The following is a 24,400-nucleotide window of genomic DNA, read 5'->3' on the forward strand; positions in this document are numbered from 1 at the left end:
GGTTCTCCATTGGATCTTGTTTTCTCGTTTTCCTCATCGCCAGGGGAGTCGATGGAATTTACGAAAAGGTAGGAAACAAAGGAACACTCTCGGATACGTTCCTCATTTGCGTCGCATGCCAAGAGGATGGCACGGGATCCAAAGTCGAGTGTCGAAGAGGACGAGCGATTATACGGGGAACAACCCTGACGAATCTATCCACGTTTTCCCGGAGAAACGATAGCTTATCAATCCGCCTCGTTTGCGCGACATTCCGCGCGATTTCTCCCGTCCACCGAGCGGAATTTATATGGATACGTGCGTTTATTCGACTCTCGTGCCTGGCTTTGGTTAAACCAACAAAATTGTCTGGACCTCGAAACATTCTCGAGGTTCCGCTTAAACGGGCGCGAGTTAATTAACCCATTCAGTTCAAGAAGTTAATTCGTTAAATAAATATTAATACAACAAATATTTGATTGCGGAGCACGAGATTGTGACGTGTTGTTATAATGTATTATTCTGAGATTAAATTTTGGAAGACTATTAATATATTACTACTAACGAGGCTATCGGTATGACGTGCAGAGAAACAGATGTACAGGGCGTAGCACGTAACTGGGATCCCTGGGATCACGCAGTGGCTAATGATTTTAGGGAGTCGAGGGTGAAAGTAGAATAGGAAACTGAGATATCTATTTCGAATCGAATACGATTATTTTTCCTTGATAGAGAAGAAATCGCTATCGGTGATACCGTTGATTATGTGTCTTTTGTTTCATTGCTGCTTTGTTTTCTTGTTTACAGTGTCTGACGCACGAGTTACGTAGAAATAATTCTGTTCAGAATGTGAGAAAATCATTCACAAATGGATCTTGGCGGTCGTTAAGAAATGGACCTGGGTGGTCACCATCCATGGGCCCCAATGATTGTTGATAGACGAATCGTGATAACTCTGCACTCGCGATAACTCTCAATCGTTCTGGGATCCCTGGGATCACGCAGTGGCTAATGATTTTAGGGAGTCGAGGGTGAAAGTAGAATAGGAAACTGAGATATCTATTTCGAATCGAATACGATTATTTTTCCTTGATAGAGAAGAAATCGCTATCGGTGATACCATCGATTATGTACCTTTTGTTTCATTGCTGCTTTGTTTTCTTGTTTACAGTGTCTGACGCACGAGTTACGTAGAAATAATTCTGTTCAGAATGTGAGAAAATCATTCACAAATGGATCTTGGCGGTCGTTAAGAAATGGACCTGGGTGGTCACCATCCATGGGCCCCAATGATTGTTGATAGACGAATCGTGATAACTCTGCACTCGCGATAACTCTCAATCGTTCTGGGATCCCTGGGATCACGCAGTGGCTAATGATTTTAGGGAGTCGAGGGTGAAAGTAGAATAGGAAACTGAGATATCTATTTCGAATCGAATACGATTATTTTTCCTTGATAGAGAAGAAATCGCTATCGGTGATACCATCGATTATGTGTCTTTTGTTTCATTGCTGCTTTGTTTTCTTGTTTACAGTGTCTGACGCACGAGTTACGTAGAAATAATTCTGTTCAGAATGTGAGAAAATCATTCACAAATGGATCTTGGCGGTCGTTAAGAAATGGACCTGGGTGGTCACCATCCATGGGCCCCAATGATTGTTGATAGACGAATCGTGATAACTCTGCACTCGCGATAACTCTCAATCGTTCTGGGATCCCTGGGATCACGCAGTGGCTAATGATTTTAGGGAGTCGAGGGTGAAAGTAGAATAGGAAACTGAGATATCTATTTCGAATCGAATACGATTATTTTTCCTTGATAGAGAAGAAATCGCTATCGGTGATACCATCGATTATGTACCTTTTGTTTCATTGCTGCTTTGTTTTCTTGTTTACAGTGTCTGACGCACGAGTTACGTAGAAATAATTCTGTTCAGAATGTGAGAAAATCATTCACAAATGGATCTTGGCGGTCGTTAAGAAATGGACCTGGGTGGTCACCATCCATGGGCCCCAATGATTGTTGATAGACGAATCGTGATAACTCTGCACTCGCGATAACTCTCAATCGTTCCATAATATTTGGGAGCGAAGAGCACCCAAAGGTGGAAGCCTTCACGCGAGAGAAATCATCAGCGAGTAGTCAATCAAGTAGAGACCTTCGTGTGAAATAAACCTTTTCCGAGACAGAACATTTTCGAACCTTTTACCCCTATTCCCTCGTGTCACCCTTACCACTGTCAAAAGAATTTTTATTTTCGATGGTGTCACCCTGCTTTGGGATTTATTTTGTTTCGAGGAAAACTGATAACATGGATGGTGAATGTCGGCTATAGGAATTAAAAATTCCCGGTTATGACGTATGAGCAACCAAAAACAAAGATAGAGTATCGTTAGGTGGAAGGTATTACCATGTGAATTAACTATATAATTGAATAGTGCGTAGAGAGAGAGAGAAATACTCTATTCTCGTTAAACATATTTCTGTTCGTTTTGTTACTGCATTTATAATTCCACGTGCTCGTCATTTCAATCCAACAGTTCCTCCAAGTTAAGTTACATGATGAAATGGCCTGGTATCATAGCACGGTATGGGAACCTTGCTGGTGGGTTCCGTAAGAGCGAACCCACTCAAGCACTCATCACAGAAAGCCCTTACTACGTTTTTATTTTACACCACGAAGAAATTTAAAATATAACTAAGCATAGAAGTACTCGTTGAACATTAATTACCTCATTTTCCTACACCGCTCCCTGTAATAATAAATTCTGTACTCTAAGTACCCAAGAACCGCGAAACTAAAATTTTCCCTTTTCTCGTACAAAATCACGAGCAGAGTCGACTAACATCGCGAAAAATACGCGATTGCGTTTAAAAGAATGAACTTCGTATATCCCGAAAACGTGCGCGATAAGAAATATTACGAATTACGACCCCCTTATTACCATTCCACTTTCGTCTACGACATTTCTCACCGAGATCATCGCTGGCCCCAGCTACGTGCTCGACCCTGTACAATTAGCGCAGAGGGAATGTCGAGCGACTGGCGTGAAAAGCAAAGCAAACACCTATTATAAAATTTAATACTGCGAGACAAGGAACGTACCGTACTTTCATCAACGTTAAACGGAAATGAAGATTCCTTAACCCTTTGACTGCGGTACATTCTCAAAGAGAATCATCAATACAGACGGCGGGATATTTGACAATTGACAGAACAATATTGAAACAATTGCCGATATTCAATTGCTATGTTATATTTCAGATGGAAACAATTGGTAAAATAGCAAAAGTGATAGAGTAAGAAAAATGTAAGGAGCGTGTATTTAAGTCTTTTTTATATATTAATAAGTTTGTGAGGATGCATATACACGTCTTTCGTATATAGTGATAGACTTGCGAGGACGTATATATACGTCTTTCGTAGTGAAACAGCTAACTCTTTCCTTCCCAACGACGTACATATGTTCACTGCATAAAACGATTAACTCCACTTTTTGAAAAATCTTAAATTTAAGTGTCAAAGTACTTGGTATAGTCGTAACTTTTTATATTTATAATAATTTTCCCTGATAATTAAGATTAACACCGTTAAACGAGAAAAATTTTTTGGCCACTGAATAATAAATAATTTATTTCAGAGGTCACTTTGATTAACTCCGTACTCTAATGTAAATCGTTGCAATAATGCATCTCAAATGCACTAGCAAGCCATGAATGATAACGGTGAATTTTTTAGTACCGTCTTATCAGAATTTAAGTAAAATTTAGTAAAATTTAAATTTATTACTTTTCTCAATTGCCAAATCGATTAACTCTTCCAGTAACATGAAAATGGTAACATTACCAACGATTACCTTTTGGCTATTTTTTCTTATAAATTTTATATACCATTAGATGAAAGTTGCATTTGTATTTATGCATTCTGCGATATTTATTTCGATTTAAATTGTAAAGGGAATTTTAAAAAACAATATATATTATTTTATTGCATTTCTTCGCTTTTTGTTTTATGGAGTTAATCAATTCGTGCAGTGAACGGCTCATATAATTACTTAATACTCAATGAGCACTACAAAAATGTTATATCTCGCAGCCACAGGTCTCTCGGACTTATCCATAGAGCTGCCAAACTTTAAATCGCAAACTAGCTCTTTAGAAAAAGTGCAACACCAGTTCCTACGTTTAGTTTCACGATATATTGGATAATCTAAATCAGTTACCTGTCATAGCTATGAATTCATACTCTGATCGTCCAATTTAACAACGTTAGAAAGAAGGAGAGGAATCTCTGATATTCTTTTTGTTTATTAAGTGCTCGATGGTCTTATAAATTGTTCTGATGTATTACAAAAATTCTCAATCAATGTTTCAACTTTTCATTTAAGACGATACAACTTTCTTCATATACAACATAAAACCGCTTTTGCATACCACTCGGGTATTGATAGAATAATTATTAAAGTTAACAACACTTATCCTACCCTAGATCTATTCAGCCATCTCCTCACTATTTAAAACACCTACTACATTGCAACTTTCTGTAAAAAAATCTTTTTTCTTATACTTATACATATCTCGTCTGTTTGTATACTTTTATATGCATATATGCATATCACTCAGGTATTAACAGAATAATTATTAAAGTTAACAACACTTATCCTAACCTAGATCTATTCAGCCATCTCCTCACCATTTAAAACACCTACTACATTGCAACTTTCTGTAAAAAATTCTTTTTTCTTATACTTATACACATCTCGTCTGTTTGTATACGTTTATATGCATATATGCATATCACTCAGGTATTAATGGAATAATTATTAAAGTTAACAACACTTATCCTACCCTAGATCTATTCAGCCATCTCCTCACCATTTAAAACACCTACTACATAGCAACTTTCTGTAAAAATTCTTTTTTCTTATACTTATACGCATCTCGTTTGTTTATATATTTTTACATTTTTATTTTTATTTTTCTTTGTTACCATTAACACGCTGAATGCCACGCCAGTTTTACAGGGACTGCCCGTGGCGCCACGCTGAATTTTCTATTATGCGATACATGTAATGTTGAAATATTATTTGCAATAGATAAGTTACAATGTATAACCATGTTTGATATGTTAATTGCGACGAGGGTCACCTTCGAATTAACGATGACAATAATAAAAATTTTTAAATACTGACATTTGTTTAAATTATATATATTTCAATCAATCTGGGCGCGTCGGTGACCGGTGGCCCCCGTGGTGCCACTGCCGAGTTGAGTGCCGGTCACCGATGACCCCCATGGAATTCAACGCGTTAATTCTATATTTTATGCATTCTACAACATTCATTTCGATTTAAATTATAAAAGGAATTTTAAAAAACAGTATACATTATCTCGTTGCATTTTTCCACTTTTTGTTTCATGAAGTGAATCAATTTGTGCAGTGAACGGTTCACATACGTCTCCGACTCGAGTTCAGCCACGTGAAGCTACGCACGTATGAAAAAATTGACGGTTAGTCGTCTCCACGACGAGATTGCACACGTGTATCGCGTATCCCACGAACATCGCGCGAGTTACCTGTGCGGGGGGGACCGGGACGAAGATTCCACTCGCTTCGTGCCGCTTTTTCTCCGCGCTCGTTAGGTTCGCCGAGATAAGGAGCACGGCGAGGAATCGTGCAACGCGTGTCTACGCGAACAACAGATTGCAGTATCGCGGAAAGTGCTTTGACGCGGGGAATCGCGGCCGGTGGACGATCAATTACGATATCGAATAATTAAAGGACACAGGGGCACGGCCGCGCCGGCGACGCTGATTGCAATTAAGCGGTCGCATTACACTAATTAGAGAGGCTTCCTCCGCTCTGACGCTGATTGCGCCCCGATACCACCAAGATTCTCTACCCTATTTGTTTCCGAATCAAAAGAAACTCGGCGGCTCGTCGTTTAAAAGTTTAAACGAGCCTTCCGGACCGTTTCGCTCTTCTCTCTACCGGCAAATCCTCCATACAGTGGTTCTTCCGTCGTGCCACGACGTATCGACTCGCGCGTCGATATATCCGACCCGGGAATATTCCAAATACGAGTGGTTGCGAAGAAAAATGCGGGAAAAGTTCGGAGAGAACATCGATCGGAACTAATAGAGATTAACCCCTTGGCCTACGCGCTATCTTCCAATTGCGCGGGCCATAGTAAACGAGAAGGTCGGTCCCCCGACGAGCTATTCGGCTGTTCAGCCAGGTGCCCGAACTTGCGCAAAATATATACCTATGACATGTATATTTCGGCGCAACGAAGTACCACGACTTCGACTCCTGCGTATTGTTAATGGCGCAAATTCCTCATCACGTGTCGGACTCGTGGTTTTCGCTTATGGCCCAAATTCCTCACCACGAGTCAGACTCGTGGTTTTCGTTTATGGCCCAAATTCCTCACCACGAGTCAGACTCGTGGTGTTCGTTTATGGCCCAAATTCCTCACCACGAGTCAGACTCGTGGTTTTCGCTTATGCCCCAAATTCCTCATCACGAGTCCCACGCGTGGTCGTAGGCCAAAGGGTTAACGGAGAGACTGGAGGAATATTTGCGAGGTCCCATAATGGCGCGAGGGTGGTACAATGGCGGAGCATGAGCGCGGGGTCGCAGAGGTTGCACGATGGACGATGATCCGGATTATTACACGACTCGCGGGGGAAACTGGCGGTAAATACACGATCGACGTGAGAACCACTGGCCACCGAGCGGAGAGCTCGTTTTCAGGATTCGCGAGTAAAAGAATAGCCTTCGTACTCGGCGCATTCACTCGGGTAGGAGAGTAACTCGACGCGGAGAAATTTGCTGGCAATTAACGTGGTCGCGATATGAATTAACACGAACAACGGTAACGCAACAAGAGCGTGGCCATAACGATTTCATTCGCGATTCGAAACCGCTCGGCAACGTGTGTCGCGTTATTTACGAGCAACCAACCTGTTCCCGCTGCGGCGCGGGGGCAAATGAGAAGAAAAAAGGAAGTAGTCCTCCAGTTAGCTTTGAGACCGTGGAGGCCGCGAAATTCAAACGAGCCACGGCTAAAATACTAATTACTCTGGCGAAACGTGCAACGAGATTAATTACAGTTTTCTATCGTTGAAAAAGCTGGTCGAGGTAAATGATTTCGCGACGTACCCGGTGCAAGCTTCGTTGCTAACGAGGGTCGCGGGTTTAAGCTGGGATCAGCGACGATACGCGCGTACGTTGTTCCCTCTCGATTTTGCCTGATAATAACGAAATAAAACCGGAGAGGGGCGAAGAGGAGACAGAGAGGAAGAGAGGGAAGTAGAACCGGCACGATCGTCCTGTAAATTTGTCCGAATTGAGAAACGGCCGATTGAGTTTTCCATCGATAGCCGGCAAATAGAAGGCGGAACGTGGATAGGCGAAACGAGGCTGGAGCCGAACGAAGCACGATCGTCTAGAAAATTTTATTTAGCAGTCGCGACGCTCGTTTGTCCCGGCTGTTCACCCTGTCCTCATTATTGCTGTCGTTATTGTTCTTCCACGACACGCGCACCCGACCCCGCACCCGAACCCGACCCTATCGTCGTGAATTCCTGACGTCGTTTCAGCGAATTTCGACAACGGGCCCACCCCCTCGTCTCGCTCGCGCCACCTCTCGCCTCCTTTCACCACCGAGGGAAACGACCTGTTATTCCTTCGTTAGGAGCACGTTCCAACAAACATTGCTGGTTTTTCCATAGATTTAACGAAAACAGGGAATATTTTTGCAATTCTTCGGCCAGCACGGGAAATTAATCTACTCTCTGCGGTATTTGCCGATCTTTTCACTCTTCGCGACACAGGATTTCGGATACTGAAATAGACCCGTGTGGCATAGAAATTTGATTATGTTTTAGATGAAACGAAATTGGTTTATTTTCGCTAGTAAAGGAATCGCACATTGTAAAAATATAAAATCAGGAAACCTTCCGCTTGCGACAACTGATGAACCTGTACTGGTATGTTGAATGTTACCAACACAGTCGAAGGTATTACCAATTGCTTTACGCAAATAAGGTGAAATATAAATCTATGTACATGCAGCTATTGCGATATTTCGAGGTGGGACTAGAAATTGCGAGTGTTGGTTTTATATGGGTGTGAATGAGAATTAGGTTGAATAAGTGAAACTCATTTGCAATGATATAAATATATATGCCAGGGTAAAACAGTTATGTGAGAATCGTCAGAGAGGAAGTATGTAATAGTTAATAAGAGTGAGAGAGAGAGAAGAATTTTCTACAAAGAGTCAATCAATTTTTAGTTCAAAATAGTTTATTCCGAGTTGTTTTCATTATTTAAACATTTTTATCTAAATATACTAATGTATTAATTATTAATGTTGCTTAATACAGTGGATGAGTTATGGTTTACTGGGATAATGTCTCAGAATCAGAATAACTATACGTTCTTTCTTAGAGGTAGTTTGGAAGGAAGTGACTTCCACTGTTAGGTCTTTATTTGAATAGTTCAAAAAATGCTAGATGTCGCTAGAAGCGTCTAGTAACATGGAGCGGGAGATTAAAACTCTCCAACAGTTAAAAAACGTAGAAGGTATTGGAGTGCATTTCTACCAACAAAAATGTCCCAGCATGCATTACGGTGCATCAAAAAGGTGGGACATAATCCCAACGTGCCCCAAAGAGATATACAGTGCTCCATAAAATCACGTTCCATAGTCTTCGACATTTCTCAGCTAACTTTAAACTGACATATTTCGACAGAGAGGAAAAATAATTTTCCAATTCACTATTAATTTACCATTTGCACCATAAAAATTTGTCAATTACATCGGGAAAGGATAACCGAGATTAGCCGCCATCTTTAATTATCGCGTCAGTTTCTCTAGTTTCGAAATAAATGAGATATTCCGTGACCAGTTCGGGGCCCCTCGTCGAGCGAATTTCGTGGGGAACGGACGCGACAGGGGATATCGTTTCGGACGATCGAGTTAGCGAAAAGAACGGGGGAATCGGTTGGTCGAACGGAAATCGAATTGCCGGGTCGGCCGGATCTCGACTAATCGAATCATCCGCACGCCATCACCTGGCGGTCGGACTAATTAACGCGTGGCGACACGTGGCGTGGTCCGTCGCGGACAATTTCTCACGCGCCGCGAAGTAATAATCGGACAACTCCGGGTTGATCCACTCGTTCGACAAAGGGACGGGGGTATTCGCCGTGTCGGTCGCGAGTGAATTTTGGTCAGCGATTCTTTGCAGTCGCACACGATGCAGCCGGGAGTGAATCGATCTGGGACGTGGCTGCAGCCGGACGTCATATCGCCGGAAACGATGCGCGTTTCGTTTTGGTCGATTGGCGCGGTCCCTGTTCCGTGTCGCGAGTAAAATTGGAAAGCGTGTTAAAGCTGATGCAGTCTGCCTCATATCGATCGCTCAAGGTCGGTCTCTTCTCACGCTCATCCTGGTTATCGCTGTATTCCTGTATCTAATTTATCGGAAATTAAGCAGTAGATTCTTGCGAAACTGAATGGGAGAGACATATACAGACGATCCTCACATTTTTAAAAATTCTACTTTTTAATCCTCTGCGGTCGAATGTCCCCTCTCAGGGGACATAAGACTAGCCATCAGACCAGGGCCGACGCTAATTCTTGACAAGTTTATAAAGGAAATACCCGAAAGCACTTAACACGCCTCTTTAACTTCATTATGTGTACATATAGATAAATAAATACTTTAAAACACAGTTTTTGGTGCATATTTTTCTACATCCCTCTACTTTCGAACATTCAACATTCGCACACACTTTCAGGAACCAATTATGTGCGAAAGTCGAGGGCCCACTGTATATAATAAATAATAAATAAATTCTCAAAATCGACGATTTTCCCATCACAACTTCATCTACTCTGCGTTGCACGAAAGAAATCATCCCGTTCTGGTCACAACTGATTTCTAAGGACTCAGTTTTGGTTGCCAAGGACCACGCTTTTATGCTTTCCTTAACCTACGCTTCACCTTCCCGTAGGGGAGTCTAGCAACTTAATTTTGTTATACATAATAACTTTTCCATTTACTTTACAATATATGTATGACACGTAGCAATATTGCTATTGTAAGAAAATCAACGATAAACGAAACTCTCGATCGTTATGAAATGATCGAGAACGAAGAGCACTGAAAGGGGATGCTTCTATGCATGAGGAATTATCAGTGGGCAATCGGGTAGAGATCATCGAGAAATTAGTAAGGGAGACCTTGGTGTAAAATAAATCCCTTCTAACACAAGATATTTTTGAGTTTTCGACCTGTATTCCTTCCTCTCACACTTACCACGCCCCTTGCATTTTGTTAATTAAATCCAAGTTCTATTTGATTCTATCATTGCATTTGTCAGTAATGAAATTGTCGCGATTAATTAGCTTCTTATTCCATAGGACTAATATACGATTAATAATATTTTCTCTATATGCGTACTCTTGGTGACTCGATTATAGTTAACCAATTAATCGTCTAATATCCCGACTATCGACCCACCCTTCCTATTTCAATTATGGAAGCTCGTACTTCCACGTATATGTGTATACGACTATAGTATGCGTACATATACAGTACTCAATCCCGGACGAGTCTCCAGATATGTGTAGAAAATATGTAGTTTACGATAAGATTGAACAAAGAAAGTGTATGCAAAATTAAAAGACAACAGGAAGCAACTCTACACGATTTCTTTCGATCCAAGTATCGTACAACGCTCCTAGCTTTACCTAATTGTACTAACCCTTTGCACTCGGTGATTAATAACGATTCGAAGACTTTCTGCCATAAAGTCGACGATATTCCTAAAACGGTAAATAAGAAATCGTATGAAAATTAAGACGTAGAATTATTTTACTTCGATATTCCATGCATCACTGAGTAATTGTAAATTTGATATATTAATTAACATCCATCTTATAATCCGATTAAATGGTGACTGAGAGGCACCTCTCGAGTGCAAAGGGTTAAAAACTATCCCCACTTTAATCTCCAAAAATATTACAAACCCATGGATGGATTGTTCGTTGAGTAACATTTTCCCAATGAATTTAATTTTCGCGTTGTCCACTCACTTTCTCTGACTTTCTCTTTTATCTATCTCTTCTATGGCCATTTTCTGCTTACTGCTCTTAAGTCCTCGATACTAAATATATATACAGATATAATTATCTGTACTCTCCCTCTACGAGTAACATAGTTTACTTTACACATCGTTGGTGTCCATCAATCTAGCTTTATCTAAAGACCATAATAATTTTGCTCGTGTCACCAGTTTGATAAAGAAGTCATCATACGTGTAATACTTAGTCTACCTCCTTCAACTTTATCACGCATGAAGTACGACTATAAATTTACGCGTCTCGTTTTGTTAAAAGGAAGAAAGCATTTCTCGTCCAATCGACTGGCTCATTATCGCAATGTCGACGATTGTCGGCTTGTTACAAAATATTTGTAAACTCATTTCGCTTATCGCATCGGTACCTGATATCTTTCACTATTTCAGAGCAAGCAAATAACTTTTGCTCGTCACTTCGTCACGCAACAAATGAGTCACGTCTTCGAAGCATCGAGCTGAAATTATCTCTCGAAACACGTACTTTCACCGTGTTCGGAATCGAAATTAACACACGTGTCCCCGGAGATAAAGAACGCGTAAAAAGTCGCGAATCGTCATTTTGTTTTTCAGCTTTCGCCGATAAGTGTTCGTAAACGCGACACAGATACACGACTCGTGACACGTGTTGATATCCCAGCCAATAGGAATTACACGTACGTGTCTTACTCGGTCCGGCTGTATCGGGAATGACGTTTAACGAGCAATAAGGAAAATTGACGTGACCCATTTTTCATAATTCTATTAAGAGATATTACTATTATCGACACACGTATGCAAGTCACTTCGATACATTTCCAATCCAACGGGGCGGTGTATCATCCGATTAACACGCGTTGCATTCGGTAGCTACCTATGCGGTAGCTATCGACGACACGGCGTCGTTATCGACCTGAAATGACGTCGAGATAAAGACTTATCGACAGATCACGTACACAGGCACGGAATTATCGCCACGGTGTTTGGACAGTGACATTGCCTCGGTATCCACTCGGCAAGATAATAACGCGCTGGCCGATATAATCTAGAAATTTCGAACGGTTCGTAATCCTCGTGGAAAATATCCAAAGCTCCATTTTCATCCACGCGGTAGTATTATCGACTACAATTTCATCGCCGACTCCAACCCGACTCCGCGATCTCGCCGATAACAACGAGAGTACTCGAGGAAAGGAAAAGAAAGAACGCGGATATAAGGTATAAAAGGCGGGTACAGAACGTATCTTAATGCACGGACATAACTTTCGGGTTGTTGTACCGCAGTCGGGAAAGAAATAAAAGGTTCACGCGAATTTACCTGCCATTTGTTCCCGTTCCCGAGTTATGGCAGTTCCCCCGAGGAAAGGAACTGACGCAACTCCGACCCGGCCAATCGGCTCTCTCAATGGAGAAAAGAGCGCGACCCGGGAATCAAGCGTTTTCAAGCCGGCATTACGGGAAAATGAAAAATGTCACGTGCTCGATTGAAACGATCACGGACACAACGACACGGCGAGAAGAAAAAGCAGATTAACGGCGCGAACAGCGCGCCGGGATCGAAAAAATGAATCGCGAACGAGAGCGAGCGCGGTATCGAATCAGACCGGATTAAACGGCAATTTTATTCGAACCAGCGATTCTCCCGGGCGATTCTCCACCCCTGGTTCACCCCGAAAAATGTAAACGATTCCAGTTGATTAGATAAATTCGATCCTCCGCGCGAGATTCGTTCCTCGTTTCCAGAGAAACAGAGAACCCTTCCCCGTTTACCCGTTTCGGTTTCTCGAAGAGAATCTTACCTTGAAGAGGATCGAGATGCCAAGGTTCATGAACGGCTTCGTGAAGTCGATCACGCTTTCGCGGGCGTAATTGATGGTCATCGAGCCGACCGCCAGGTCTGCTTTCTGCGAATAGAGACGTATGCGTTGGATTAGTCGGCGGAAACGGAAGCGTGGTCGGGGGTGTGTAGCGGGAACGACGATGCATGGCGAAACTGAGGGGTGTGTGATGTCACGCGAATGCGTTACGACTAGACACCGTGGATCTACGTGCCTGGGAAGGAAGATGCCAGGCATGCGAAAGCACGCGGAGGAACAAACGACGCTGCGCGAAGGACGTAGATCGGAGGTATCTGACCGTAATTCGCGATGGCGTGATGGGTTCGGTGGATGCTCTTCTGGTGGTTGCATACGGTTCTCTACGTTCTCCTACCTTTCCTCGTGTTCTGTCGTGTTCTTACGTGTGTGTCTTGTGTGCCTAACTCGGGTCTCGGAAGCGATGGTGATAAGGGGCGAGATGTCGTGCAGTCGGTGCAGGGTGTTCAAGACTCGCTACGGAAGCAAGGGTAAAACGACAGGGAATCTAATCGACTATCGAACGTACTTCACGGATTCTACGTCTACGTTAAAATCACCTCCTGTTGGCGCAAAGACTAACCTTCGTCTGCTACATCGGGATCGTTATTCTACGTCTAACTTCAAAACGCTATCCCGTCCCAGCAGCAAACATGGTCGATTCGTTGACGAATCGAACGGTCGACCTAATCGAGAAACGCTTCCAATCGCGCGTGCCGTTTCACGGACACGAAGAATTGCCGCAGGAACATACGCAGTCGGGATACGTTATCTGACTGCTTTTTCAGCGTCTGGAAAAGCACTCGCCGTGCCACGGGGCACGCCACGAGTCTAGGCAGATTTATTTCTGGCTGCCGCTGCTTGGAAACCGTATATGTGGCCACGGCCGATAAGGGTGGCTGAAAGAAACCGCTCAGCCCGCCGTTTCGCGTGTCCGTCGCGGTTTTCTCCCTTTCTTCTCTCCAGTCGTCGTTAGTCGATCATTTTAACGACCGTTTTATTCCGTCCCAACCGTTGCTCCTATTTCGTAGCACGATTCGCAAAAATGCCCGTATTTCCCGGGGATGTATAATTCGATCTCCATGTGACGCACAGTAGAGCGAAAGGGGATGAAAATAAAAGGATAAGTAGGATTTGAAAAAGGAGAAAAGGAAAAAGGGGAAAAGGGACAGCGTTCGAACATAGCGACCCTCGTCGAGATGGCCAGTTTTTCAGGAATACGCGACGAGAACGTAACGCAAAAACGATCGGTTAAATCAATTTGCCGAGCCATCGACAGAGCCGGTCGTCGAACCAGACTTTTCGACCGGAGTTCTTCGCGCAGAATCACCGATGATTGAGTTGGAATTTTTTTTTTATTCCCTCCTACGAGGAGCCGGGGAGAGTTTTGTCAGCGTTCCACCCTGTCTTCCTTTTTTTACCCCATCGTGTCCCGGTCGGACGATCGCACTGTCGTAACTTGGTTCCAATTGGTCCCGATCGACAGGCCGCTTAAAGGGGGTGGCAAATAAGCCTCTCGTAATATCGAAAGGAATTTAAAACGGAACGTTTCATTATTCCCCACTGTTCGGGCATATTTGCAGGCGAACGAACGCCACCGATATCATCGGCAATTTATTTACCAGTATACCCGAAACGCCGATTCATCGATCGCAGGATTCGCGTAAATTATACACGCATCTATTGGCCACGAAAGGACGAAAGGGAATGCTAAGTGAACCCGCTTACTCAGCCCGGACTCTCTCGTCTTTCCGTATTACGGAAAAATCGCGGTGATTAAGTCGCGCATTTCCGTTCGCGAGCTAGCACCTAGACGTGAGAATTATTAATGACCATCTGACAAAATTAATAACACGGACTCGGTGATATAGCACCGGTCGCTTTGTACCAGCTGTCGTGGCAGCTGAGCGGAGAAAAAAGGTCCTAGCCGCAGGAAATTTCTCTTCGTTTCAAGTCCTTTGTAAGCCCCCTTTAAACGGGCTTCGTTTAACCGTTAATTATCTTTGCTCGAATTAATTCCCAAGCAACTTCCCTCTACTTCCATTTTTCGGGATTTCGTGATTTCAAGTTCCCAGCCGATTCTCATCGCGACGTTTCGCGAGTTCTCGTTTTTCCACGAGCAACGGGCGCGAGAAAATTATTGCCGCGCTAATTCTCCCGAAATCGCGATATTAATTGTTCCGCAGACACAGATCCGCGCGAGCACCGGATTCATCCATTATGCATCGCGCGGGAAAGTACACATTCGACTTGAGCTTTGTAGAATACCGAACAGTCCTCCACCCCCATTCCTATCCTGACACTCGAGATTTATTACGAAAGTAGCTCTGGGAATTTCGGCCGTTCAGCCAGAGTTTGGGACACATACTGCACACACGGTATTTCAATTTTTTACGACTCGGTTTTTTAATTCCGTTTTTTTCACTAGAGTATCTCTCCAGGATAACGAACGAACCATAGCGCCATTTTGCCGATTCATTTCGGGTATTTTTTTTATCATAAAATGACCATTTTACGGAAATTTTTTTATCAGATGCAGCAAGTTCTCTGTCAGATTGTAAATACACGGTAATTTCCTAAACTTCATCATTGGAATCTCTCGATTGCGCAGAGGCGGGACGGATTTTCTCTGGGAGACGTAAACCCGGCACTTAGTTGGTTATGCGAACGTATTAGTAGTCGCCTACCTGGGACACAACCGAGGGGGGTTGATGGCTGAAGCTGCCACCCCACCACCACCACCACCCCTTCTACACGCGAGAAACCATGGTTTCGCACTTCGCACATACAGCCGTAGGGAACACGGTGCGTGCAAGCATTTCCAACCCGTTCCGCTGCATCGACTCATGATTTGCATTGCAAACTGTTCTTCCACCACGGGAATACGCGCGTGTTGTGCACCCACACTCCCTCCTCTATCTAATATCTTTGTTAAACGGTAAGCTACTATATATGACACACACGCATATCTTAGATGTGATAACTTGCACTTTGAACAACCCGGGTTACGACTCGCGAACGGGAATTTTGGGTTCCACCGGGTTTTCCCGTGTCTTCCATGGATAAGTTTTTTATCTAGATGGATCACAATTTTATTTAAAAACCCTCATGAACATCCATAGCGACCCGATTCACCACTTAGAACCAATTAAACGAGAAAAAATTCGAAGAAAAAACCGAACCTATAAAACGAGGAATCGAACCCGGGACCGCGGGTTGGCAGACAAGCACTTTAGCAACGCGCCAAGTCTATTCCCACTTGTTCACCTTTTTATTTAATATACACTTCAGACATGTGATTCATCAATTTAGGAGCACGTATATTTCTCTTTTACAATATTCGTTGTTATTTCAGTAGAGTTTCGAATTACTCTCAACGAACTTCTCGATCCATTATAGGAGAACTCTTTCTCTCCATTTCATACTCCAATCTTCAACGATTGTTTTATTTTATTTTTTATTACCAAGTCCAGCCTTTTTGACCATGAAATGCGCATGATTTTCATTAACGAATCCTTATTACACACGTCCATCCGCACCTTCCATCAACTATCTCCTCTAATCTACATTCGCATCTTCTAATCTCGGACAATTCTTCAACGTCCAGAAAGATTATCGACTATTTTCTCGCATTCTCTCTACCCCTATTCCGTGCCCCAAATTCGTTCGGATATTCCTCGTGCGTTTCGGATCCACGTTTCATCGTGGACCTTTCGGTATCCTCGTCTGTGCGGATACTCGACTACGTACATCAAATGTTCGATATACTTACGAGTGGACGACGAGATCGCGAGGAAGACGCGACGAGGTTGCGGTGACGCGGTTACACTTAAATTTCCGTGAGCGAAGACGCTTCGAGAATAGATATACTCACCTTGTCCATCAGCTGGCGGACTATTCCGTTCCACTCGCCGGTCTCGTAATCGTAAACGCCGTACTTGCCATCCGGCACGAGCTCGATCCTGTAGGCGAAGCCCACCATGTGAGCTATCTCCTTGAGTAGGTCGATGCAGAAGCCCTCGTAACGTGCGTTCCCGCTGAAATTCCCTCTGCTCTTCAGCATTACGTACGGCTGCTCCTACGGGGACCATAAAAAGGAGCTACTACCTTCCTCTTCCTCTTCTTCTTCTCTTCTCTCACTTCTCACCTTTCCGTTCTATCGTTTTACTCGCACCTTCCTCTAACGACACCCTCACCCCTAGCCTCTTCTCCGTGTCTTTTCATTCCTCTTTTCTATTTACACGTCGTTTCCTCTCCTCCCGTTCTCTCTCGCCTCTGTTCCTCTTTCTTCACCCGTTCTCGCAACCTTCGCTTCTCACCTATATCTAAAATCCAACCGATTCTCCACGATTCTTCGCGACAACCCTGTTCCTTCACGGCTCCCACTTTACACCAGCTCGATACAACTTCCAGACTCTCAGTCTCTCCCTTTCCCTGTCTCGAGAACTTTTTCCATCCTCTCTCGCGGGGAGTAATCGTTTATACAAATGGAAAGCTATCTCCACCCTCTTAATTCCACCCTCTTTCGTTCTCGGCGCTAATGTTTCCCCGGATACTTCACCGCGATGGCCGTTCCCAGCCATCTGCAGTCGAATTTATAAATCGGCCTTCTTCCCGGGAAATGGTCAGAGAACCACGACTTTTGTCCAACACCGAGACCCGACTGTTACACGTGTCTCGAGCCACTCTGATCGATATGTACCGCAAATGCACCGAGCCCCGTACTCCACGGCGTTCGATGTTGATTACCGGCTAAATGGATTACCACTCGATAGACTATTACCACGGACGTTCCCTCGGGACAATGTAGCCGCGCGTACGTGGCAACTCGGTTGCAAGATCGTGAAGCAGGTAAGCGGAACGACGAAGAGGACTGCATGGCCCTTGCACGGTGATTTTCGACGCCGTCGTCGTCGTCGTCGTCGTCGTCTTCGTCGTGCTCGTTTTCCAAAGGTCTCGAACGAGAGTACTCCGGAGGGACGAAGCGACTCGAGAATTCATCGAGTATGATTTATTTCGTGTACCTTCGGAGGGGAAGACGTTGAGTTTCAGACACGTGCTCGCCGAGTCGTGAAAGAGATCGTGGTAATCCGCGGTCGTGCAAGTGGTCTGTAGTGGCGTAATTGGAAAATCGAATTCATTTAAGTTTAACCCAAGTTCACCACCGCGTGGGGTGTTTCGGTAAACGGGGAAACTGAGGGCGTGCTCGCACATGGAACCTTCGGTATTCGCCGGAATTGCAAATTAGTCGGGTGTTTGCGCGTGTCTGCGTGTATTCGCAAATGCGCGGGTCCCGTCAATCGCGTTAACTTACCGGGTCGAACGGGTCGTGAAAGAGGAACAGAGAGAAGCAACGGAACTTCGTGTCGCGAGGTTCGCGATACGGTTGATGAACTTTTCATCCCCTCGTTTATCTAATCGATAATATACGCAAGCTCTGCAATTCCAGATCGATGGATACACCTCTGACCGTTGGATAGAACGCGAATTTTCCGCAGGTTGTTTGCTTCTATCGAGAGAAAATGTCGACCTTTGATGTTCGTCGTTTCGCGTTGACCGATGTCAATTAGCAGGCTATGATCCATGTTCGATTTATGGGCTTTATTACGCAGACGCTCGCGAGTAATTAACGCGTCGTGATTTACCTACGGCTCCTCGAGCAGACGTGGCGACAAGTCGCGCGGGTAATCGATCACGATGATTTAGAAGGTGGACAGGTCTGGATAAACGACGAGTCGGGAGACTTCGAGGGATGAAACGTCTATTAAGCGGCGCGGGATGGTGCAAAACTCTGTCAGAGCTCGCGGTGCAAGTGTCTGGTGAACGAAAGTGCGCTCGATCCTCTACGTTGCGGTTCTATGCGGCGTGTCTTCCTGGTGAGAGGTGAATTTTAATCGGAGTGGCGAGAAAAGATCGTTGCCACGAGATCGTGCTGCGGCCTTCGCTCGCGGAAGATCGCACAGCCGATCTTCTCGTCGGTGTATCGAGTATTTCACCCTTGAATCCTGTCCAGGGTTCGCGTGTCTCGCGTTCATCCCGAGTGTTCACTGGATAACCTCGACTAACTGTCTATCTATATACCCGAGCAACCACCTAATCGTAAGAGTGCACTAAGATGTTGATTCGTGAAACGCTCGTGTGTCTAGCCTAATGAATAATAACTAAGGTGCGTTCGTGTTTGATCACAGGGGAGACAACGTGTACCGAATTCAAGCTAAGAAGATCAAAGGTATAGCGATCTACTCGTGGAGGCAGTGAGAAACAGTGTGGAGAACGTGAACCTGTATGTGGATCGGTGAAAGTGTGTCTCTATAGTTACCTAGGTGGAAACAACGAGTGTGAGCGAGAGGGTGTGTGAGAACCAAGTGAGATGAGAGAAATTAAACAAACCAAATCATACATGTCGCATGAGTTCTCTGACGATGCCGTTCCACTCCCCGGTTTCCGGGTCTTTCGCGCCGTACTTCCTGTCCGGTACCAGCTCCAACCGGTAAGAGAAGCCGACCTCCCTTGCCACCGCCTCCAGTAGGTCCACGCAAAAACCGTAAAACCGCGCGTTCCCCGTGTAGTTTTTTTCGTAGTGCATCATCACGTACGGAATTTCCTGTGTCGCAACCGGGGCCCATGCAAACAACGGAACACGCTGTCAGATCTGGACGATACACGGGCCTACACGGGAAGATACATGCCTCCCGCTCGGACGGCTGCCCTAATCGCTCTCGAGAGGCTTTACGAAATTGGAGAAACTCGAATACCCGTCGAATCGATGGGCATACACGTACGTACATCGATCGACTCGTCATCGACCTACCGATCTATTCCCGATTTAAGCGTTAAAGAACGGCGCGCGAGAATAGCGTTGAAAACGAAAAGCGGAAAATGAACGACATTTGCGAGTGATCGCGTATAGTCTGGATCGAAACACGCCGCCTATAGTCTCGATCTCGTGTTCGTACAAATGTCCCATTCAGCGAAGAAAATGGCCCCGCGTGTAGAGAACCTTCGACCCAGACTACAACGATCTTCTCGAAACCGAACCATTCGCTCGTTCGATCGTTAGCAATTTCACGACTCGTCGATACAACCGATTCTCTCCCGGGAAACAGCGAGATTTTATACCACTTTAGCCTCTATCCTCGGATCGGAATGACGCGTTACGTACAACGGATACCGGACATAAAGTACGAGGTTCCGTTACGCGAACGATGCAATCGCTGTTTATTACTTCGCCACGGTGCACTCGTAAATATCCTTGCCCGGGTCGCGGATGGCCTACTCCGCTGCTCGAATCCTCGTGTCGAAGGCTTTCAGACGACGCGTTACAGCTCGTGCGCCTGAAACCTCTCCATCTAACATGGTCAATGTAATCGCTCGATCGTCGATCTTTCTCCACGCGATCTCCCCGCCGGTTTCCCGGCGTTCCTCGAATTCTCCTCCGCTGTTGCTCGCTCGTTACGTATCGCAATGTTATCGTGAAGCTTTCTTCCGATTTCTCGTCGGATTCCTCTTCGAGTTTCTCTCCGAGTTTCTCTCCAAACGCGAAGCGCGATCAAACGGAAGACGCGAGGACAAATCGCCGAGATAGGAACGCGACTCGAGATTACCTTCTCGCGATTCTACATAGGGATGAATGACGTATCGAAGAGGGATGGAAAGCGAGTGGATAGGACTCACCAGTATAGTGATGACGAGCAGAGTGACGTTCGCCGATCCTGGTTCGAAGAAGGTCGCGGTGTCCGTCACATTGACGCCGGCGCCTGGACGCCACTCACCGACCTGTTTCAATTCTCAACGTCACTTTCACCACGTACAGGAAAACGTATGACCATGGAATCGATCGTGCGTACCTTGACCAGCGAATGTTGCTTCAGTTTCAGCAGGTCCAGTTTGAACAGAATTCTGCGCCCTTCCTTGAACTCGATGGGCCCGGAAATACCCTTCGTCACGACCTGGAACGAACAACGGAGTAGTCTGTTAATAGTTAACCCTGGAAGGTTACGCAAGGTCACGCAACAACAACGCGACAACCGCGATGGGTTTACGACCCTGGAGAGTTGGGAATTTGAAAGGGTTAAGTTGCGAAGAAATTTCAACGCCGAAACGGGGGATTTGAATAAATTCGGAAACATCTTTTCACCGTCGTTGAATCATAATCGCGCATTTGTAACTCGGCCAGCGGCCGTCACCTGGGAAAAATGGAAAAGCGGGAGGGAGTCGGGGACACTGGGAGAGATTAAAAAGTCCGTCGGGTGAAAGCTACTGCCTCGTTCCTCAAATTTATGCTCTCCACGAAGCGCGTGGTGGACGGGACGCGAGTCTGCACCCTGTCATCCGGCACGTTTTGAAAATATTTTCGCGCTGGAGTGGCCGGGAGTGGCTGGGATCAAGCACCATGGCGGCGGGTTCCGCTGGGACTTGCCGCGACTCGGCAAGTCGACCCAACGACCCCGTAGTCGGAGGATTCGTCGCAATAACGACTTCTTAAGTGCAAAAATTCTCAACTCGGTTATGGGGGTGGCTCTGATCCCGTGGCACGATGTCGCGCAAGTTAGAGCCGAACGGGCGGCGAGAAACTCGCGGATGCTACGGGACGTCGCGGTTCCAGCGCCATTTTGGAGCACGCCGTGGAATTTACAGTCTCGAGTTTCTTTTGACGCTCGTTGGGAAAATAGTGCCGCTAATTCCCGACTCGCGAATAATTCGCTGGAGCAAGAAACGACCACGGAGGGCGTCCCGATGACGCATAACTGCATTTAACGGTTTTGCCCGCAAGCTGTATTGTTTGGAAGATCCGTGGTACCGAAGAACCTGTGACGAGGCGTTAATTAACAAGCTCGGTGTCGCGTTTCTGCCTCGCGTTTTACCATTTTCCGTGTCCTCGTGCTTCAGCAATTGCACGCATCGCGTGAAATTTGTCATACTTGTTTATCTTGCTTACATATTAAATCTTTCGCTCACATTCTGCCTTTCGTTTGTGTTGGAATGCTAAAGACATAAGTCGAGACATCTTACATATAACGTTGATGTTAAAATGCTCTTCCTTTGTGTTACATACTACTATATGATCGTGCATGTGTTGGTTGCCAGTCAAATTCCTTTGTTCAAACGAATCAGTCTCTAAGTAATCGTTGTGAAGCACACACCGATCGAGTTGCCAATTATTAAAGCGTTCCCTCTTTATAATTAGCGTTCCTTCCTTTTTAACACGTTCATTGCCACGCGCATTTTACGTGGTTTGCCCATGGCTCCAACATGAATATTTTATTATGCGATGCATATTACGTCGAAATATTATTTACAACAGATAAGGTGAGTCGTACAATCGCGTTTAATGTATTTTTCGTGGTGAGGGTCACCGGTGACCCCCGCGGCGCTGTAGACCATTTTTGCCATTATCAATTGTTTAAAAAGCAACTCGAAAAAATATTTCAATTCCCGATTTTAGGATGAAGTTAGCGATGTATTTAGTGAAATGTTCCGATGACGAAGATTGCATTTCATCGAGCAATTGCGTACAGAAAAAACGTCGTCGCGAATTTAAAAAGAAACCTGGAAGTGTGCGAAATGTAAGGCGATTTTGCAAAGTGTGCTATGAAAATAATTCAAATCAGCTAGGAAGAATGAGAGCAAAGAATTGCACTAAAAAAGTGGCGACGTATTGTGCCGACTGTTTTGATTCACCTTTTCTTTGTGTAAATAAAATTATTTTTGCATGTTCTGTATGGCATTAATTTCTTCGAACCATTATAGTAACGATGGTACTATTTCAAAATTTATCAGTATCGATATTTACTCTAATTATATATTTTTACTAATGGTCGCGTCGCCGGTCACCGGCGGCCCCCGTGGCGCCCCCGCCAAGTTGAGTGCCGGTCACCGGTGACCCCCATGGCAGTCAACGTGTCAACTCCACTGCTATACCAAATTCTATCAATTCGTTCACTTTTATTCACGTTTCCCACACTATTTGTTCGTCTCCTTATGTATATTCGCGTAGAAACTGCGATTCTACAGAATTTCCGCGTTGATTTATTTATCCATAATCCCGTTCCTTCTTACCTCGTCATTGCTCCGGGGAGCGAGCAGGCGCTGGTGGGAGGTTTAACAGATCCGATTTAATTCCCGCTAAAACGGCCGGAGATAACGCGAAACGGAAAGTATCTCGGGACGGTGTTCTCGCGAGAAAAATAGAAGCTCGATGATGATTCGCTCATTCACTGTACGCGAGCACTTGCTTAAACGAGATAGATCTCCCATCCTCGCCGCGGAATAAGCGGACGAGTAGTTTGAGGCGCAGGAAAGGGGTGGTTGGAACATCTTAATATCGCGGAACGAGTGGAATCGATTAAATAAAGCGGCGGAAGAAGGAGACACATCCGCGAGATTCGTCTCTCGAGGGCAGTAATTTCGTGGAATTTCCACGGGATTACCGTCAACTTTCTCCCGGGCTGTTACCTCGGCAACGAGCGTTATTAGATTTTGATTTTTATGGAGTCCTTTCCACGGTGAAAGGACCAGCAGCGTCGAAAGGAAAGAAGGAAACGAGCCGAGAACGATTCCATTCTATCGGATACGGGGAATTTACCGCGATATCGAATTTTTTCCCCTGCCCGGCGAGACGAGCAAAATAATCTCGTCTTATACACGACGTTCCGTTTTATCGCAGTAACTGCCGCACACTCTTCCGTTCTCCCTTTATTTCGTATACCGAGTAACGTGGTTACTCACGGACGATGGACCAAGATTCGTCAAAGACCCGAGAGCAAGAACTTTGCTCGCCGGGTCGTAAATGCTTTCCCGAGACGTGTACGGCCGTAGGTGTAGGAAAAGTTTCACTGCGTCTGCAGCTGACGTTTATTCGTTGCTGATATACCTCGTTATGCTCGGGTAACCCTGACAAACCGAAACCGCGGGCAACGTATGGGAGAAAGATGGAGAATACAGGGAACCTAGTTTCCTTTGGAATGGTCGATAAAATTTTCGGAGGAAATCTTAAATCATAACTTTTATTTGCGCGTTTTGTTCCTCGAGGAACGACTTCGACGAAAGTTTCTGGCTAATTAATTAGATCAGGACTTTTCAATGGAAGCTAACACGCCTTGGGAGTCTAACGCGTTTATTTCCTACGATTAATTTCTCATTTCGTAAATTCAAACTATCAAATTAGAAAAGAATACGAAGAAATGGGAGAACAGGGTTGTTGCGACTCTAGAACGTCATAAGTTAAGTTATGGTTTATGTCATTGCTAGCATCCCTTGACTCACGGACAATCATAGTTGTCACCTAGTCACCTATTCACTTGGATAAACTCTAGCAAGCGTCAATAAATCACCCTTGCGACTATGGGCATAAGGACCTAATTTACTTAAAAATCCACCACACTTCCAGTATTATTCGCAATCAATAGGAGGACACACATCCCCAATAGGATGAT

The 24,400-nt window shown here is 44.8% G+C and overlaps 1 protein-coding gene across 5 annotated transcripts in view; it reads right to left on the reverse strand.

The window, feature by feature from the left end:
• LOC108550458 (glutamate receptor ionotropic, kainate 2) overlaps positions 1-24,400 on the reverse strand; it is a 106,913-nt gene that overhangs the window by 12,793 nt on the left and 69,720 nt on the right. For 3 of the 5 annotated variants that reach the window (XM_017904199.1, XM_017904202.1, XM_017904201.1), the window contains 4 exons: positions 20,813-20,914; positions 20,640-20,741; positions 19,366-19,569; positions 12,912-13,016 (listed from right to left, as the gene is read on the reverse strand). In XM_017904199.1, the coding sequence (XP_017759688.1) occupies positions 12,912-13,016; positions 19,366-19,569; positions 20,640-20,741; positions 20,813-20,914 (513 nt within the window). Of the gene's footprint in view, positions 1-12,911; positions 13,017-16,839; positions 17,044-19,365; positions 19,570-20,639; positions 20,742-20,812; positions 20,915-24,400 lie in introns of all 5 variants that reach the window. The other 2 variants (XM_017904200.1, XM_017904198.1) reach the window with 2 other exon arrangements.

The sequence above is a fragment of the Eufriesea mexicana genome, unplaced genomic scaffold (genome assembly GCF_001483705.2).
Source record: "Eufriesea mexicana isolate 0111107269 unplaced genomic scaffold, ASM148370v2 scaffold2837, whole genome shotgun sequence".
Lineage (NCBI taxonomy): Eukaryota > Metazoa > Arthropoda > Insecta > Hymenoptera > Apidae > Eufriesea > Eufriesea mexicana.